This window comes from Gymnogyps californianus, chromosome 8 (assembly GCF_018139145.2).
Source record: "Gymnogyps californianus isolate 813 chromosome 8, ASM1813914v2, whole genome shotgun sequence".
Lineage (NCBI taxonomy): Eukaryota > Metazoa > Chordata > Aves > Accipitriformes > Cathartidae > Gymnogyps > Gymnogyps californianus.
In genome coordinates this window covers 30,875,093-30,894,957 of record NC_059478.1, presented here as the reverse complement: position 1 = coordinate 30,894,957, position 19,865 = coordinate 30,875,093, and the positions used below count along the sequence as shown (strand labels likewise).

The following is a 19,865-nucleotide window of genomic DNA, read 5'->3' as shown; positions in this document are numbered from 1 at the left end:
GCTACTAAGAAGAAACTTAACTCTACCCCAGCTGAAACCAGGACACAATTTTTTTGAATTTTTTTGCTATCTGATTGCACTCTACTTCATTTGGTATGGATTTGCATCTCTGCTTGCTATATCATACGCTTAAAGAACACATTTCTACAGAGAAATAAGCTGGAACCTGCCAGCGACGGCAGCGCTCAGCCTGCGGTTACAGTAGCTGCTCAGTGTACTCCTGTGAACCACATCCTCACTCGGGGAGGCCCAAAACGCCGCCGCTCACCTCCTCCGTCCCAGGACTCGCTGTCCAGCTGCCACCCACAAGTGCAGGCAGGGCAGGAGCTTTCGGCAGGGGCCAGAACTTCGCTTCGCATTAAAACCGACCCTCATCACCTCAGAGAAGGCCACCTGCTCACCGCCTGCCCGACCCGCCCGCTCCCTGCCCACAGACGCCCACCGGGTGCGCCAGCCCCTGCCCGCTTTCCCGCCTTGCCCAGCCTCCCCTCGCCCCCCCACCCCCCCAGGGCCTGTCGTGTTTCGCTGTAAAAGCCCAGTCACCGCCCCGCAGGCCGTGCCCCTGCGGGACTTATTCACTAGTTAAGAACCGTAATTAAAGTAGGAACTACCGGCAGCGGGCAGAAGGCCGGCCGTGCAGCCTACGCCCGGCTCCCGCTAGGCGGGCTCCGCCGCACAGCACCGGCCCGGCCGCTGAGGCACAGCCAGGCCGCAGCGCGGCGCGGCCCGGCCCGACCCTCCGGCCGGGGTCCCGTTCCCCAGGCAACGCCGCTCCCCCTCACGTGACCCTCGCCGGCCACGCCCGCCCGCTCCCGTTGCTGTGGCGACGGCCTCTCCCTCGCATTCCTCCCTCCCCCCCCGCCCCGTCCCCTGCCAGTCCATTCATGCCCAGGCTGCACCTCCCTCCCCTCCCCGCTGCCTCCCCCCTCACGTGACGCGGGCTCGGCGTGCGCTCCCCAGCCGGGCTTCGGCGGCCGCTTCCGGGCTGAGGGCGGGGCGGAGGGGGCGCGTGTGTGAGGGCGCGAGCGAGGGCGCGCGCGGCGCGGCGGGGCGGGGGCGGCCGCCGCGGCGGCGGCTGAGGGGAGAGGCGCTCCCGTCAACATGGCGGCGCGCGGGGCGGGCAGCGCCTGAGCCCGGCGCCCCTCGGTTCGCGGCCCCCTCCTCTCCCCCGGCCCGGCCCGGCCCGGCGCGGCCATGGAGAGCGAGGAGGAGCAGCACATGACCACGCTGCTCTGCATGGGCTTCTCGGACGCGGCCGCCATCCGCAAGGCCCTGCGCCTGGCCAAGAACGACATCAACGAGGCTGTGGCGCTGCTCACCAACGAGCGGCCCGGCCTCCACTACGGCGGCTACGAGCCCATGGAGAGCGGGCAGGGCCCGCCGGGCGGGCACGGCTCCCCCGCCGGCGGGCAGGGCCCCCGCGGCGGCGACGGGGACGGCGGCGGCGGCGGAGGCGGCTTCGACCCGCCGCCCGCCTACCACGAAGTGGTGGAGACCGAGGTGAGCTGCGGCCTGCCCCGGGCGGGCTGCCCCCGGGCCGGCCTCCTGTCAGCGCCGGCTTCCCCGCGGGGCGAGTCGAAGCTCCCCGGGAGCCTCCCTGCTGCGGGGGTGCCGGCGGACAGGCGTCGCCCCGGGGAGTGGGTCCCGCGGGAGGGTGCCTCAGGGGAGCCCCCGCTCCCCGGTGTGTGTGGGGGGGTCGGCCCCGTCGCCCCACGGGCCGGGGCGGCGTGCCGGGGGCTTCTCTTCCGACCGCCCGACCGCCTCGCCGGCTTGCTGCCGTTCGGAGCCGGGGAGTGCGCGCCGTGGCTGTTCGTTGCGATCGCTGCAAGGTGAAGAGCACCCAGGCTTTTCCTTGGCATTCTAGGAATGTGTGGCTACCGTAGGATTTACCCACCCCCCCCACCCCCCCCTTCCTTTCTTGCATAATCCAAGTGACTAATGACTGTCTAATTTTTTTTAACTGTTTCTACAATGTGAAGGAAAGTGCAGTCTGGGTATTACTTCGCATACAGTTTTATTTGGGTAAGCTAAGCACAAATTCTGAATAGGAATGCAGTGAGTTCAGATATTTTCCAAACAAAGGCTTTAGCTCATAACTTAAATTATAGCTGTGTTCTAAAATGGACCTGAAGTAGAAGTGCTGGAGAATGCCAGCCTTTCCCAGTTCTCTCCTTCCTCCTTGTCTGCCTTTTTCTCTTCTCCCATCCTCTTCCAGAACTCTGAACTCCTCAGCCAGCAGATACACTCATGGTGCTTTCCCTGCTGCCTGGAACAGTCTTGTAGCACTTACCTGGAAAGCTGCCTCCTCCTCCAGGTCTTTTTTCCAAAACTCCCAGAGCGCTTGTATGAAAAGAGACAATTAGTAGTGCCCAGACTATGGAACCCATGGGGATGAGAACAGAAGAACAGCCCTGCTGTGCGGTACCAAAGGGCCACCTTGCGTAGTCTCTGTCTCAAGAAATGGTCAATAGCAGATGCCTAAGCACGTGAATAAAACCAGGGAAACTCACGTACCCTCCCAGGCTTCAGTGAACAGTGTCCTGAGGATTTCCTGTCCCAGAAGTGGTATCTTTTTGTGTACATGTGTGTCTGTATCTATAAATATATCTATATGAAGAATACACGCACATATCTTCTTGTACGTAGCTACGCTTGCACAGATCATCCATATCCATAGCCTTGGTATATTGAAGTCCAGTCTTGCAGAATAAAGATACGTGATCCTGTTCACTGAATTAACTGGGTTAAATCCTTAGCTCATATAAGCTGATGATGTATGCTTGTGGAGTAAGGTGATCTGTGGGACAGCATGTGTGCTGTGCAGAAGAGGAGTTGCTGTTTAACTTTACTGATTGAAGCAATGGGGAACTGGTTTCTAACCTTTGCTTTGAAGGGTTGGGAGTGAATGAGAGTTGTGCTTGTTTGCATTCAGATCTCTGTAGCCATCAAGAGAGTGGATTTTGCTATCGGATATAGTTATGGTTGGGACAATCTGGGTCGTCAGTGTGACGTTTCAAGAGAAGCTGTCAGTGTAAACTTCAGAGAAGCACTTTTTTCCCCTCCTGTTCCTATTACAAATGACACTTTGACAACTCTGACTGAGAGGACTTTTTCCCCCTATTATTTCAGCTTGTATGTCTGATCAAACTTACTTACACTTCACTTTCCTTTGCCACTCATGTTCTTGTCTGCTTTGACTTGTGTTCTTGTTAACCCACAGCAGGGAAACCAAAACATTTCAATATAGGCAAACGACTGCAAATCCACAAAGTAGGCATTTCAGAAGGATTGAAGTATCTTGCTACATGAAACTTTGTATAAATTCAGGCCTCAATTTAGTAGTTGGATTCATTTGCATATGAACATCTGTCAACTCCCGCACATGTATGCAAAACAGTATTTCTGTAATATAAGAGTTATACCTGCCAAAATCTTCAGACTTGGGATTGTTGCCTGTGCTTACTTGTCTAATATTGCAGTACAACCTAGCAGCTTTTGACATATATTTTATAAAAGGGGGGGAAAATACATACGAGCAGTTCTTGTTCTTTTTATTCTTCAAACGTAATCTAGAACAACATTTAATAAACTACAGCTATTATTTAGGTGGTTAATCGGTAAGTGGTTTTCCATTCAGCACAAGCTTATGGCATATGAAGCTGTACAGAAAGCCATTGCGCAAATAGCTATATTATTCATTGTAGTCATATACATTATGTTGAAACATATTATACCCCATGCTAGCTTGTGGTAATTCAGATGTTATTTCTGTTTTTCTTCCTCTCAGTATCATCTCTCTTTGCAGCAGCTCTTGGAGTGTGTATTCCTCCTTCTTATCATAATACCAGTTTTAACTTTTATTTAGTGGGGAGGTAGTGGTGTGTAAGATTTTTGATTTGATTTTTGGATTTTATATATCAGCAGTGTACATGAACATATAAATCAAAAGAGAACAATTATTAGAAATGTTCTCCTAAATAAAATTTTCCAGTCTAGTAATCTTCTTCATGAACAAAAGTTAGGATTAGATTTTTTTAATTTAAAAATAAGAAGAAAGCTTTAGTCATTCTCCAAGACGTGTGTGTAACAGATCTGTACTTTGTATTTACATTCTTTTTTTGGCTGAGTACAGTTTACCATGCGTATGAGTATAGATTTATGAATGATTAAACACTTTACATTTTCCCTAATCAGTAATGAATCCATTATGTTTGTATATGCTTATTTGTTTTCTATTACATAATGTTAGAATCTGTTCTGTTCAGTAAGCATGTTGATCAAAGAAAGGCCTGTCTGTTCGTTTTCTTTGAGAATAACACAGCAACCAGATACATATCATACTAGTAAAAACATGTCTTCTTCAGATAAGATAGTAAAACCAGTGTGAATCCTCTTTCAGTGGTCCAGACTGCTGGTCTTCAGGGGTGTCTGGAAGTGTTACAGAAGCCTGAATTTGGAATAACTGGCCCAGAAGCAAGACAGCTGCTATGAGCTGGCCTGACACGTGCTCTATGCTTTATATGTGAGACTTGAGATGAAGACATACATAAATTCATTTTTACGAGGGCTAAAGCTTCAGTTTCAGCAGGCTAATGTCTTCCAAAGAGCGTACAATTGATTCAGTTTTAAGTTAATAGCTGTGGTGTGCCTCTGGCGTTGATGCTGTTAGCATGACCATGCTTAACTCATTAAAAGAAAAAGGCCAGACAAACTTGGAAATACAAAGGGGGCTTCACATTTGTTTGTGCAGTCTTCCTGAAATATCAGGAAGTTCAGCTTTAGGTTTACAGTTGGTTTGAAGTTTTGCCCTGTGTAGTGCCAAACCACTTCGATAGGCTGAGATCACCTGCTTTTACAAGAGGTAACTTTGCCTGTTTGACATAACTTCTATGTTTATGTCTGTCGGCTGAAGTAAATCTGGGAAGTGCATTTTGGCAAGAATCTGGGATTTCTGTGTTTATTCCTTAGGCAACATCCAGATTTTTATGGTGTGATTCTTTGCTGAGTGGGGGGCGTGGAAGGATGGTGTAATCATCTTTTCATACGACTGACAGATAAGCTGTTTTATGAACTGCTGATAAATCCTTATAATTTAAGATAAGGTTGTAAATGAATGTGATGACAATGTCTGTCAGTGTGTCTGTGAATTGCCATGAGTGCCACAAGTGTTGACTTTCACGAGTTGGGGAGGAATGGGATGGAGAAGAGCAGGCCAAATGAACGTGGGGATTGTGACCAAAGAACCTAAAATTGCGATAAGGGGTAGGAACCCACTTACACTAAAAGTACTAACATATAACAACAGTTTGTGTAACCTGTACTAAAATAATCTTGATGTGCTTTTAAACAGCTTCTGAGAGTCATTACTATGACCTTTTGGGTAAATTGTGATGAACGGATTATATTACCTTCTAGCTATTCCTGTCTCCTTTAGCATGTGCTCTTTTGATTTTTTTTTTTTCAGTTGAACTGGATCAAAAGCTCATATACGCCAGATTTTGCTAGATAAGGTTTATAATAAAACTTGTCCAAGATTGCTTTTGAGGTACTGCTTGATTTCAAGAGAAGGGGGTTTTGTAAAGGAAACAGGCCAGCAACTGTAGTGAATAACAGTGCCAGGAACATTCTCACTAGTCATGCTGCAGAACTATTGTGTTCAAAACCCTGTCTCTCCTCATTATTAGAGCTCAGTACTGAAAGCAGTTCTGCCACAGAAGCACTGTGTCACGGTGGGTGTGTAACTTCTGTTTTAGCTTTGAGTGTGTAAAATGAGGATAATGGTGTGTGCTTTATTAGGAGTACCATGGACGTTAGGCTTGCCAAGTTCTTTGATCCTTGAATGGAAGGAGCTGTATTTATTTAAAGACCAAAAAGGTATTTAGCCTTCAAGCGAATGAGATGAATTTTACACTACCATTTTATAAATTTAAAGTCAGTCTTCTGTTTTGTAAGTAGTGTTGAGCTTTGCAAAAGTGAGTATTTCTGGCATTCTCATGTGGAAGTTTTACAGTGTGGCTTGTCTAGGAATTGGCCTTGTAAAACAATTAAGCAATCAAATAAAGCTCTGTGGTGGATTCTGGCATTGAGTCCTTGGCTGGATGCCATCAGAATGTCAAGTGGAATTAGTATTTTAGCACTCCTGGTTTTCGGCATCACTGTTTTCAAAAATTAGTCGCCCTGGTGTACAACCTCTATTTAGATTCTGGTTATGTTAATGCTTTCTTGGATTTTGAAAGAAAATACTCTGATTTCCATTCTTGATATAACACAGACTATTAGAGATGCTACATGAAGTTAGGGAAAATAGGGGTAATACTGAGAGGTGCAGTTGGTTAATTTTAAATGTAAGCTTCATTTCGAATAATTTGTAAAGTCATCATCCTGTAATGTGATAGAGTAATCTTCGGGTTGAGACTAGCACTTTATAATTACTGGTTCGTTAGTGAAGGTGATGCCTGTGGGGTCAGTGGAGGTAGGAGACAACTCTGTATAGCCAAATTCTCAGCTGGGCAGGAAGTGTCTTTGATATAATGTTCTCTGGAGGCATTTTCTGGTCATCTTCCCAGTTTACAGTGCTATTCTGTGGCAGCTGTTTAATAAGGAAGTGAAATACTGAGGAAGAATGAGAATAAAAACAAATTAGCCAGTGTTAGAAGTTAATTCCAGCAAATCATTTGGATTGCTTTTGGATTAAGGAACAGTAGCTCTTTGTGTGAGGAGGGCAAAGATGGAAAGGAAGTGCCTGTTTCTTTTGTAAGCTCTTATTTAAAAGAAAAAAAAAAACCTACATATTTGTGCTGCCGTAGAAATAGTCTTTGGTGTGTATGTTTCAGTTATGCTTCATGGGCTAAATTAAAAAAAGCCAATGTGCTCGATGTTTCTTGCCACTTGAGCTTCCTGCTCACTACTTTACAGCAGTTCTGACTTCTCTTGTTCTGATGCCTCTCGAGAGGCATTTAAAGATTTTTCATATTAATTAATCACAATTTTGTGATGATACGTTGTGGAACTTGAATTCGAACTCTGTCAGCTGCTTTGTCAGTTCTAGTTTGTCTCACTATACATCAGTATGCATCCATAGAACAGAAGTATAGATGAGTGTTTAGCAGTGTTATTGAATTAATTCTCCCTTCCAGAGCCTGACCTTTGGTCACTAAAATGTTATAATAAATACTTTATCTAGTGTTTCTGCAGCACTTCTCTATTAATGCCTGGTGTTTTGCCAAAGGCAAATAGAAGTGTTGACTTAAAATTAAGTACTGAAATGCTAAGCATTTGTGATTCATTGTTTTATTGTATTAAAGCACAATGTTTATCTGATACCACACAAAGTTATTTTGAGTTATTTGGAAATAAGCATGGGGTTTTGTGCTTATGAAAACTCGAGGGTTGGGAGGAATAATGGTATCGACTCAGAGTCTGGCTGTTTGCAGTTACACTAATGGAGTAAGTTTTTTAAATATATCCACAGACAATACTGAAAACACATGCAAGATAAGTGTGTTTTCTTTGGTTCCTTATGAATGGCATTCTTAACAGTGCTTTCCGTGACCTCTCGCTCGCCTACAACTAGTTATCAAACTTTAAAATACGTTGCCAAAAGTGGTTGTAATGAATGTCTGCCTCAGATTTCACTGAATACTATGGTAATAGTACTATAAAAGGGCAAAGATATTCCTTTTTATTTTTTTTTAAGTTCAATGGATCTTTTAATTCAAATATGATTTTCACAGAGACTCGATTATTTTGTTTTGCTGTAACGCTTAGTGCTGTGTTTATCTCTGAACAACTAGGCAAGTACATTGGGGAATATTGCTTAGTAACATCGCACCATCACCCTGGAAATCAGGGAGACCAGTACAAGCAGTGTTTTTAGAGAATCCTAGTTAATTTCTAGCTTTGCTGAATTTATTTTTGTTTTTATTTTTCAAATTAATATTGTGTTCTTATTCCCAGTCTTACACAGTTCTTGGTTGTGAGATGGGGGGGGGCGGGGCAGGAAGGGGGAGCCATGGGGTTTTTGTGGTTGATTTGTTATAATCCCTTACAACTACTAAGAAGGGTTTAGTCTAACCATGCATTCTTGATAGTGCACTTGTACTACTCTCAGTTAAGGTCAGTGTCCAAAACTTTCTGTGAGAACATTCACTAAATAAATCAGAATTTTCTTAGGACGTCTTTATGGTGAGGTGAGAGACCAAATCAGCTTCAGTTAGGTGGAGTCTGTAACATAGGATTTATTTTCCTTTAGTGATAGACTGGTATCATTCCTTTATATTAACATGATGAAATACTAATATTTTTTCATATGACAAGACTGCATTTGCTTGTGTAAAGTAGTGCATAGTAAAAATTTGAACTAAAGAACTTAATTTCTATGCAAAAAGAATAAAACAGAACTTCTATATATCTCCCCAACAAGCTTACTTTGTCTTAACGGAACGTAAATAACAAAAAGCATTCCCGTCTATTACTGGACTCAGAAATTTTGCATGCAGATATTTTCCTGTGGATGAAGATGCAAGGGCAAGATGCTATATCTGTTTAGGACTTAAAACAGTTAAAAACTGTTACTATAGTTTGCAAATAAATGTCTGTCAGTAAAACATTTAGGAAATCACAGTGGGTTTTCTTATTGCCAAATAAGAAACATAATGTGGAAATTCCATATATGACACCATTTTCTGAGGCTTACTAATATTGTCATATTCATAAAAGGATACCAAGCTTGCTCTTAGCAGTGTGGGTTGAATGAGTTTGATCTGATGGCAAGAACAGGCAACTGGGAAATACTCTTCAATTTTGTTCCCACATCTGCCACTTAACATGAGTTTAAAGAAGTTCTTTAAGCTTCTGGAGCACCAGTTTATAAAAAGCAAGTAGATTACAGGTATGAAAATGTAACAATTTTTTAAAACATTCAGTACCTCGTGCTTGGTATGTTCAACTGTAAGTGCAAGGTGGTAGCTTTGATTTATTTGAAAGCCTTTTAATTCTGAACCCTGTGATTCAGTTCTTGGTAACAGAGTATCCTCCTTTTAGGAGTTAATTGAAAGAAAAAAGAATTGACATCCAGGTGTGAAAGTAAAAGCTTCTTTAATCAGTAGTCTGGCAGATAGAGGGACTGTCGAGTCATGATTTTGCGATTCATAGCTTCTCCCACAAATTGATGGACATAATAGATCAGAGAGCAGAGAAATGCTCTGTTTTTATGGGTATTTGATGTATTTCTCTTACTTTGCATCCACCTGAGCATCTTGCAGTACTTTGCAAACACTAGTGAATGGTGCATCGGCATGCTGTGGCAGAGGGAAGTATCACTGGTGACACTTTACAGCTGGGGAGGCTGAAGCATTGAAAAATTGATTTCCTCGTTATTGCTTAGTATGTCTGTGATAAAAACTGAAAGGTGGACCTAGAATTTTTGGCTTCTAATTCTGGCTTTAAGCATTTTTTTTCATTACTGCTTTTCAGAGCAATAAAATTTCGTTCTGTTTCTAGGTACATAGTAACAAAATAGGGTTTCTTTTTTTTGTTAACAATACAGTGAAGCATCAAAAATATGTTTTCTTGGCTAGAAAATGGTGGTCATTTTGTGAAAATTGCTTATTAGAGAGGCATGAGGGTGAAGGGAACTGCTTGGTCTGCTGGTACCTTAGAAAGTCTGATCCTGTTGCTTGTTGAAAGAAACATGACTGGAGTTCTGTTTTGTAAGTTATACTAGATTCAAGAGCACATAATGTGACTTAGCTCTGGTGATAATAAATTCTGTTGGTAGCCTTCTATCAAAATCAAATTAACAAATTTAAATTATAATTTGATGGTAATTTCATTACTAGACTGCCAATTAGCATCAAAACACTTTCTTACACTCCTTGTTATTTTATGTAAAGTGACCGGTATGGTAAACATCAGTGGCTTTAGTTAAACAGTGTTTGACGAGTTAATTAGCCGAATGCTGCAGGAATATGTTTTGAAGCTTTGAACTGTGACCTTTTGGCAATTAAAGTTAATTGATATTTCACTTTTTGTGTGAGGGCTAATCTTTGTTCTGTGTTAGTCTTCCATGGAAGGTTTTATACTACAGACTTAAGCAATGCTTTATTGATCAGATATTTAACAATTTTTGTTTATTCAGCCTTGCAGACATTTCTGAGAGATGCCAAGTCCCCAGAGTGAGAATCTTGAATCAGTGCTTGAGACTGTTCTGTGAGGATGTTTCTCGTGGGAGCCTGTGTGTGTATGTTTGGACATAACTGCATTTTCACACCTTGAAAATAAGCCAAGAGAGTCAAGTAATGCTGTTAGAATAGGGCATCTTCAGGGCTTTTGTCTAATAAGAGATATATCAGAAGGCATGGAAAATGATGTTAAAGGTTTGCCAGCAAGAGTTTTTTGGTCTCAAGATTTCAGCTGCAGAATAGAGAATAGTCACAGGATGTGTGATGTGCACCATGATTTCCTATCTCACAAAACAGATGATTCTTACAGACTTTTAAACAGTTATCTTCGGATGACCTGTTGGCTGCCAGGAATACTTTCTGTGCTTTTTACTATTCTATTGGTGGAGAATATCTGTATAAATCCTTAACATGTAGGTGCCAGTCCACTATTAGACCTAATTCAACCAGAATTGCATAGTCCTGATTTAGGTCATCATCAACTAGCAGACACCATTCTTAAGTCATCTGTTTGAGGGGAGGGAGGGAGTTTCTATATATATATTTAAAAAAAAAAAAAGTATATAGTTCCCCCAAAAAAGAGACCCAGAACACCACTTTTTGGGAGGCTGACATGGCCTTGTGTACTATTGTCCTGGTTTCTGCTGGGATAGAGTTAATTTTCTTCCTAGCAGCTGGTACAGTGCTGTGTTTTGGATTTAGTGTGAGAATAATGTTGATAACACACTGATGTTTTTAGTTGTTGCTAAGTAGTGTTTATACTAAGTCAAGGACTTTTCAGCTTCTCATGCCCAGCCAGCAAGAAGGCTGGAGGGGCACAAGAAGCTGGGAGGGGACACAACCAGGACAGCTGACCCAAACGAGCTAAAGGAATATTCCATACCATATGACGTTATTCCCAGTATATAAACTGGGGGGAGTTGGTCGGGAGGGGCGGATCGCTGCTCGGGAACTGACTGGGCATCGGTCGGCAAGTGGTGAGCAATTGCATTGTGCATCACTTGTTTTGTATATTCTAACTCTTTTAGTATTATGATTGTCATTATTATCATTATTATTATTATTATTATTATCATTATTTTCCTTCCTTTCTGTCCTATTAAGCTGTCTTTATCTCAACCCACAAGGTGGGGGGGGGGTTTCCAATTCTCTCCCCCATCCCACTGGGTGGGGGGAGTGAGCGAGCGGCTGCATGGTGCTTAGTTGCCGGCTGGGGTTAAACCACAACAACTATTTACTTTCATGTATAGCATAGTCTTTCTTTAAATGCTTTTATTTCACCTGTGGACCCATGCCAGTAGAGTCTGTAGTGACAGTTCTTAGCTCCTCAGTTGCAAAGTGTTAATTGTGGCTACTTGTTCAGAGCCGTGTTGCATTTGTGAATGTCAACAGAGCAAGTAAGATCTTCAGCCTGTGTTGGTTGGTGAGCCAACATAAAATTCTGCAAGAGCTGAGCTGACATTGCACCTTGCTACAGCAGCTGCTAGCTGCTGTTGATAAATCCCTCACTTTAAAGAGCAGTACACAAATCAATTTAAAAGTTGGATGGTGAACAGTTTGGGGGTTTTCTTTTACAGAAGCACACTAATTATAAAAGAGCAGCAGTAAGTCTTTAAAGAGGCTGTTACTTATATTAGATATGTTGTAAGAAACAAGACTCAGTCTGCAGTAATATAAACTGAACATAGCAGCAATCTCCAAGAAATGCAGGGTATTAAATTTATTAAGGGTTTGAAGGGGAATTTGAGTTTTAAACTACCTGGGCATTTATTTGAGACTGTTGCAGGTTTCACAGTAGCTGTGAAGCTACTTGTATGTGGTATGTTCTAAAATTAATAAATAATTAACCTTGATACTTCCTGGGCAGGGTTTCAGTAGCAGAAAACTGACAAGCAAGAAGACTTCTTGTCTCTAATTAGTGGAATGTGCCAAAGATGTGCTCCTTCAGTGCAAATAGTTCGCATTGTTATTAGGTCAATATTCCCAGTACCGCACCCGTTGTTATTTCCTGTGTAAAAAACCCATCTTTTCACTACCATTGTTGGTAGACTCAATCCAGCGATAGGCCAGACATGTCCTTAGCGCAGTTTATGATAATGCCCTTATTTGTGGGAGCTGAATGTACAACGAAGAACATGTGTTATTTCACTCTTTCCTTATGAATTTCCATATTGCAGACACTGGCAATCACTTGTGTGGTAAGAGGTAAATAAAGAGCAACATTGCTTAAAATGCAGATGGGGAAGGAGAACAACAGGTGGAGTTTTTCAGCAACAGTTGAAGGTCTGTACTGCTATTAGACTGCACCTCTTAAACGATCCATTACTAACACTAGTTTTATTTAATGTGGACACTTTCCTCCAGGGAATGGGGCAACCGTAGCTCAGTTACTGTAAGTATTTGTTGAAATGTTGCTTTCCTTTGCTACAAGTCTAGGCTGAACTGAAATTGCTGAACACCTACCAGTTGGGTGTTTATATTATGCTTAGTCTACCTTTATTAGACTAATCATTGTATCCCGTACTGTTACTGTAAGGGCTTTCTTTATAACTGCACGTTTATTTTCTACAGGAAATGGTTTTGTGTTCTGGATGGGTGTCCTTTATAAAAGCTGTAAACTTAACTGTTGTTTGTTTAATCAATACAACAGGATATTTCCTAGAAAACTTTTGCTTTTAAATGCTTTCAGTGTCTTTTCATTTAGACCTTCGAACATCTCTTCTCCAAAACTTGAAGTATTGAAACAGGGCATGATTTGCTAGATGTGAATTACATTAGAATTCCATGCACAGTACTGGATCAGATGACTACAGTTTCAGAAGCTGATATTCAGGTCTGTTAAAGTACAACTTCCCATAATGACAAACTTAGTCCTAAATGTTTAGTAGCGGGTTGGGGAAAGGTGGCACCTTACCTCCCAAACTCTGACATGTTTTTTTTTTCTGAGCACTATTTTGTGTTCCATTCCTATAAATTTTACTGCTGCTGTCCAGAACCTGTTAGTAAGTCCAGCCACTGTGTGCTATTGTCACCTGCACCAGTGAACTTTAAAGGGTAAGCTCTATACAATTGCTGTTACCTTGGCTTAATATTTTTGAATCATTATGAAAGTGACTATGACACATTTACTTTTTAATAAACAGGCCTAATCCTGCAAATAGCAAGTGCAGTGAGAGAGCCAGAAGCATACTTCTCTGCATCCATTGATTTAATTCTTTGTATACCATGTCCTCCTGAGTTCAGTCTTTCTTTTGGTTTATTCCTTTCTATTTGTTCCGTTCACTTTCCTGACACTGTCTTTTTTTTTTACTCTTGAACATGTTTCCTGCTTGTCCTTCTTCCCTACATGTCCCTGGCTTCTCTCTCAGGGGGATCTTGTTACCATCACTGCACTTGTGTTTTCCTCTGGCTCTGACAGTTGCTCCTGGTTGCTGCCAGGTCTGATCCAGACATTGTGTCCTTCCTCCTGCTTGAGTTGTCTGCTCTTGTGAAGGCAGGGAAAGTTAGTCGATGTGAACTCTTTGACACATTGGGTAGCTAGCATCTATGTGAGGTTAAAAAATAAACAAAAGAAAATAAATGGATAACTTGTCTACTCTTTCATTTGGCGCTACTGAGGCAGTTACCTCATATGGCACTTAGCAAAGAACATGGGGCTAATTCTGTATTCTGCCTGTACACAGAAATAGCTGCTGTTTAGTGACACTAGCAAGGAAACCTGTAAAGCTTAGCTGCAGACATCTGCTTGCTTTTTCCCTGTTTGCCTTCCAGAACATTTTCCAGTAATTCATTTTGACTTCAAAAGGACAATTGTAGTTTCCTTGTTGGACAACTATGTTTGAGATCTAGATTTTTCTTTAGATAATTAGCTAGTAAAAAAAAAAAAACCACCAACCTGATGTACCGGGTTAGTGTCTTGTGTTTCTTAATGTGATGGGATGAGAGGGTGATGAAATTGGCCTCCCTTAGAATAAACTGTTCCATATTCTACAGCATTTGTTGAACAGAGGATTAATATGCAGATCTATGAAGATCAAGGTTTGTACTCTAGAGTCTCACAGGGACTGGAAGTACTTATCACTTGGTTCTACAATCTGATATGCTAAGGAACAAGATTTGCCACTTAAATAGGCAATTAGTTAGCAATTAGTTATGTAAACATAGTAATCATCACCTACAGGAAATACATAAAGGTATGTAATCCCTTCAATTCAAATTGAAATACTAAGTTCTACTTTGAAAAACACAAGCAGCCTCAGGGTTGTTGAGAATTTGACATGCTTGTTACAAGCACAGCCGCTTTTTCTGAAGCTACTAAATCCTTTAAAGTGTCTAGGAGAGAGAGAGATAAAAAGTGTTTCACTTGAACTTCCTTTTTATTCACAGAAAAATGATGAAAATGGGAATTGCTCTGGTGAAGGTATTGAGTTTCCAACAACGAACTTGTATGAACTGGAGAGCAGAGTTTTAACAGATCACTGGTCCATACCCTATAAGCGGGAGGAGTCTCTAGGCAAGTGCCTAATTGCATCCACCTACCTAGCAAGACTAGGTAAGTTCTCTTTCTACACATATGAAGATTATCTGTTCAAAGGATTTCATAGACAGTATGGTGGGCAGTTATGTCTTTTGTGTTAATCTTGCAGTTGTTTACTTAGCACCCTGCAGAATGATCACATCTCTGTGAAAGTGGTTAACAGTGAACTATTCTACCCAATGCTATAAAAAGAATGTCGGTCTCTTTTTTTTCTCTAAAGTAATTTGTTTACTTAAGCTTTTTTAAAAAGTGGGGCACATGTTTCTTTATGTTCTAATGATTGTAGGAATTACTGTTTTTTCAAAGCTGAATTACTGACTCTTTTTTTCATTGTGCTGGTTATTTTCCGTTCGTAAAAACAAGCTGTCATCTAAATCCATGCTGTACCACGCTTGTATAACTGGTTGTTTTTCCCTAGTGAAATGCTTATACTGCATTAGACCTGAATTTGACTTCTCTGTATTCAGTACTTTGGCTGGGGTTAAGAGTGTTATGGAGGCATCATGCCCAACAACTGGTATATAATGAGAGTGCAAGACAGTTTTTCCATCATGCCTGATGGCAGACTAAAGGGATGTTATAATCTGTTGGAAGAATGGAAGTTGTTCGGTGGTTCTGGTTTGCTTCTTTGTTTCTAACCTGTGTTAAAAGGCTGTACGTGAATTTGGTTTTGGGTGGAGGCTGTGAAGCATCAGCAGTGATCTGAAGTTAGTATGAATTGTAAACTTTGAAGGGAGAAATACTTATGGTGCTAATAATGCTTGAAGAAGTTGTAAAAGGTGGAACGTTGGGAAACTTCTTATTTCTAAAAAGCAAGTTCTCTTGACTCTCACTTTTTTGTGGCTGAAAAAGCATGCTAGTTATGAATGAACAGTAGCACATTTATTACTGCTGGATTTGGTTGATGTTCCCAAAAACTTGCAACGAGGTCCCTGATGTAATCTTAAAAAAATTTAAAAAAAAAAAATACTTTAAAAAAGCACTCTCCTTTTTGTAAAGGTCTTTCTGATTCTGATGAGAATTGCAAGCGCTTTATGGACAGATGCATGCCTGAAGCATTTAAAAAGGTAAGTAGGTACAGTAGACCAATTCAATGTTTCTTTGTGGTGTTCATGGCAGAAATAGTGTCTTGTCATCCAGGCTTCAGAAACTGTGGTAACTAGTGAGTGTGTTCTTAGATTAAAATCATACTCAGATTATTTTCCTAGATTAAAATCATACATAGACTTAAATTAAAATCATACAAAGTCCCAGTTCTGCAACTCTGGCCAATTCTGGCACGTACCTTGCTCTTTTTTTCTTTCCTTTCCTTTTTTTCCTTTCCTTTTTTTCCTTTCCTTTTTTTCCTTTCCTTTTTTTTCCTTTCCTTTTTTTCCTTTCCTTTTTTTTTTCCTTTTTTTTTTTTTCCTTTCCTTTTTTTTTTTCCTTTTTTTTTCCTTTCCTTTTTTTTTTTTTTTTTTTCCTTTCCTTTTTTTCCTTTCCTTTTTTTTCCTTTCCTTTTTTTCCTTTCCTTTTTTTTCCTTTCCTTTTTTTCCTTTCCTTTTTTTTCCTTTCCTTTTTTTCCTTTCCTTTTTTTTTTTTTTTTTTTTTTTTCCTTTCCTTTTTTTCCTTTCCTTTTTTTTTCCTTTCCTTTTTTTCCTTTCCTTTTTTTTCCTTTCCTTTTTTTTCCTTTCCTTTTTTTTTTCCTTTCCTTTTTTTTCCTTTCCTTTTTTTTCCTTTCCTTTTTTTCCTTTCCTTTTTTTCCTTTCCTTTTTTTTTTTTCCTTTCCTTTTTTTTTTTTTTCCTTTTTTTTCCTTTCCTTTTTTTCCTTTCCTTTCCGCGCTTCTTTTTTCCTTAAGTGAAGAGCTCTATAGTAATTAGTGGAGCCTAAAGACAGGTTTAAAGACCTTTGGATACAGCCATTAGTGGCAAGTTCAGAATCAGATTTTCTTTATTCTTTCTGCCCCTTCTTTGGAGGGTTGCTAAATTCTTACCTCTTTTCATGATCTGTTTAGAATTTGTCTTTCCCCTCAGTGCTTAATGCCTAATGTGCCTCTCTGGCTGTTCTTCTCTGGGTTGTAGTGAATTTTTTCTGCAAAGCTCCCCAAACCAATTTACTTCCCACTGTTCTATCCATTTTGGATACTGCCTAAATTTCTTGCCCAGTTTTTAGACCGTATGTATAAAAACATATATACACCTTTTAAAAAGTTACTCAGTCCTAATCTTAAAATACTGAGAATATAAGTATATTTCAGGAAGATAGAAATTTAAGGGAAAAATTCTTTTTCCATTTGGCTATTAGAGTAATAACCTTACATGTGATGCTTTTAAATCACTTGGGGTTTTTTGCATATTAAATAAACAGTATAGATTGCTCCTCCAGAAGGATAATCTGTAGAAATCCAAGTTCAGAATGTGCTGAATTACAATTTGCTGAAATATTTGCAAGAAACTCTATTAATGGTACAAAAAGTGATTGTATTTAAAGTATTAAGCTTTTTAACTGCTTATGTTCAGACACAGCTAGGAGAAATTAAATGAAGTTTGCAGATGGAAGCTTAATGTCCTTTATAAACAACCACATTAGATCGGATTTAAAGAACATGTTTTAGTAGGTGGGAGAGCAGCATTAAATACCTCTCCATGGTACATGTTCTTTTGTTTTCCAATAGAAACTGCTCAAAAAGTGTGAATTGGTAAATGGTTATTACAGCTGAATCAGTGCAGCTTTGTGGCACGCCTACTTGAAGATTTAATAGTTGTGTGTTCAATCTGCAAACAAATTAGTTTCATATTAGTTGTTCTTTGCAAAGGTTACGGTCTTTACCAGTGCGTGGAAATGGAAAACAGTTTGCTTTGACACATTTTGTTTTCTGTCATAAACTGTCATTTAAGGTGTTCTTGAATGAAATTACAAATCTAATTAACTCTTAAGCCATTAGTGCAGGAAGAACATCTGAAAAACACACCACACAGTGATTAGTACACTCTAAGGAAACATTTGCTCTGAAAACAGTCTCGGGGGTTGATAAATTTCTCCTGTTTTGTGATTGTGCTCAAACTTCAAAAAATTACTTCTTTTTTTTTAGCTGTTGACATCCAGTGCTGTTCACAAATGGGGAACTGAAATCCATGAAGGAATATACAACATGCTTATGCTGCTAGTGGACCTGGTTGCAGAAAGAGTAAAACAAGATCCTATTCCTGTGGGCCTGCTCGGTGTACTTACAATGGTATTTGACTCTCTGATGCAGTTTCTAGTATTTGGCATTTCATATTTATGCTGCTGATGCTTTTTCTAACTGTTTAAGTTGTAGTGTATTGTCTTACAATCTGCAGCCATTGCTTGCTGCAGATTTTTAACATCCAGTATGCAATTCATAAAGGGGTAAGCGCTGTTCAAAACTTCTGAAAACTAGCACTCTCAAAAAAAAAAAAATCACATCTGCTGTCACTTCACTGTTTATTTTTTAGAACTGGTACTTTGAGTTCATCTCCCCCTTTCACAGATATCTGGCTTACATGGGTATTGGATATTGTCTATACAGAATGGAAGCTTCAGAATGCTTTATACAGTGAGAACTGAGAGGCAGGAGCAGGGGTCTTCTGTTAAACTTTATTTTTTGCTAGATCTTTAACTGTTAACCAGGAGAATGCTCAGCTGAAAAAGTCAAATATTGTCAAGTTTTGAGACTGGCATAAGCCATGCTGTTCATTGCCATGGGCTTTTCTTTCAAGGCGTTTAACCCCGACAATGAATATCATTTCAAGAATCGAATGAAGGTATGCCAGAGAAACTGGGCAGAAGTCTTCGGGGAGGGGAATATGCATGCTGTCTCGCCCATATCCACTTTTCAGAAGGTGAGCGTGACCATGCCCTAAAACCTATTTTTAGGGTAGATGTGTTTGTTTCAGAAAAGATTGTTTGATTAGTAGGTATTTATAACACAAGAAAGCTTAAATGTGTCACCAAGAATTACAGCAAATAGATGTTCAGTATGTGTTGGTCTGTAGAAATGAATTTGTCCTCTCAAATCGTCCCAGTTCTCTGTTAGAGGCTGGATTTAGAAATTGGTGTACTTTCATGTCTAAAGTAGCCCAACAATCAGATGGGTAAATCTGTTATGGCTAAGGACTGACATCTCTTTGGCTGTTGAGTGTGAAATGACCAGGATAACTCAGTGTACAGTTCTAGGAGAGAATTCATGCTTTTCTGACAGCCAGGGACAGGATATCTTCAAGTCAGACACACTGGCAAGGAGACAGTTTTTGAGGTTTGCACGTCTTGTTGCAGTTATTCCAGATGGGTGGGTCTAAAAAAGCATCAGTGGGGTCTAAAAAAGCATCAGTGGAGTTGATCTCTCCTTCAGGAAACAAGTTTGTGGCCGTAGAAAGAAAATTCTACACCTGCTGCTTTGGGAAAGGTTCTTTAGTAATGTTCCGCACTGCTAATGTGCTATATAGTTGCTTGTGAGTCAGCAGCCACAGTGCGTATTGTTGCCACAGCACATGGTCAGTGATGTCAAGCGGAGTCCAAAAAAGGATGATGCTAATGAGAACCAACCAGAGCTCCAGCTACACGCTTAGTAAAGGAGCTGTTACAAACACAGTGCTGTTTTCTTTGAAATAATAGTGCATGCGTTTGAGGTGTGGGTTAATGGGCTGAATGTGTCTGTCCAAATCTCTGTTTCAGAAGACAAATGTTTAGCATTGATGTTGCAGCTACTAATTTGTTAATGTTTTAATTGTTCAAGGAACCTCATGGGTGGCTGGTGGATCTGGTAAACAGGGTAGGTAAATGTAAACCAAGCAGAATTGTTATTTGTCCCTTGAATTCATTGATCTTCAGAGATAATTTCTTCTCCCCCCCCCACTCGTTTTTCCACTCTTCACTTTTCTGACAACCACAAAAAAAATATTTTAAGATTTTAATCATGCCTACATATAGGGAAGGGGCCTTGCTAAATACATCTTGTTGAGTTGCTGCCTTCTCCCTTGAGCACCTTTACCCTGACATGATAGCTATGACTGGAGGAAGTTGAGACCTCAGCTTAGGCTTAGTGCTGTTTCCCAGTCAAACGTGCCAGGCCAGTCAGCTGTTGCTATATGTGGTCTAACTTTCTTCCCTATATTCATTTTTACCCAAGACAGAGTTTCTAGCTTGA

At 40.8% G+C, this 19,865-nt stretch overlaps 1 protein-coding gene across 1 annotated transcript in view; it reads left to right on the top strand.

Moving 5' to 3' along the window:
• Positions 1 to 1,194: 1,194 nt before the first annotated feature.
• Positions 1,195 to 19,865, top strand: part of USP24 (ubiquitin specific peptidase 24) — a 66,809-nt gene continuing 48,138 nt past the window's right edge. Inside the window, exons 1-6 of the mRNA XM_050900582.1 lie at positions 1,195 to 1,500; positions 14,568 to 14,733; positions 15,718 to 15,785; positions 17,790 to 17,933; positions 18,439 to 18,561; positions 19,455 to 19,490. Of these exons, the coding sequence (XP_050756539.1) occupies positions 1,195 to 1,500; positions 14,568 to 14,733; positions 15,718 to 15,785; positions 17,790 to 17,933; positions 18,439 to 18,561; positions 19,455 to 19,490 (843 nt within the window). The remainder of the gene's footprint in view (positions 1,501 to 14,567; positions 14,734 to 15,717; positions 15,786 to 17,789; positions 17,934 to 18,438; positions 18,562 to 19,454; positions 19,491 to 19,865) is intronic.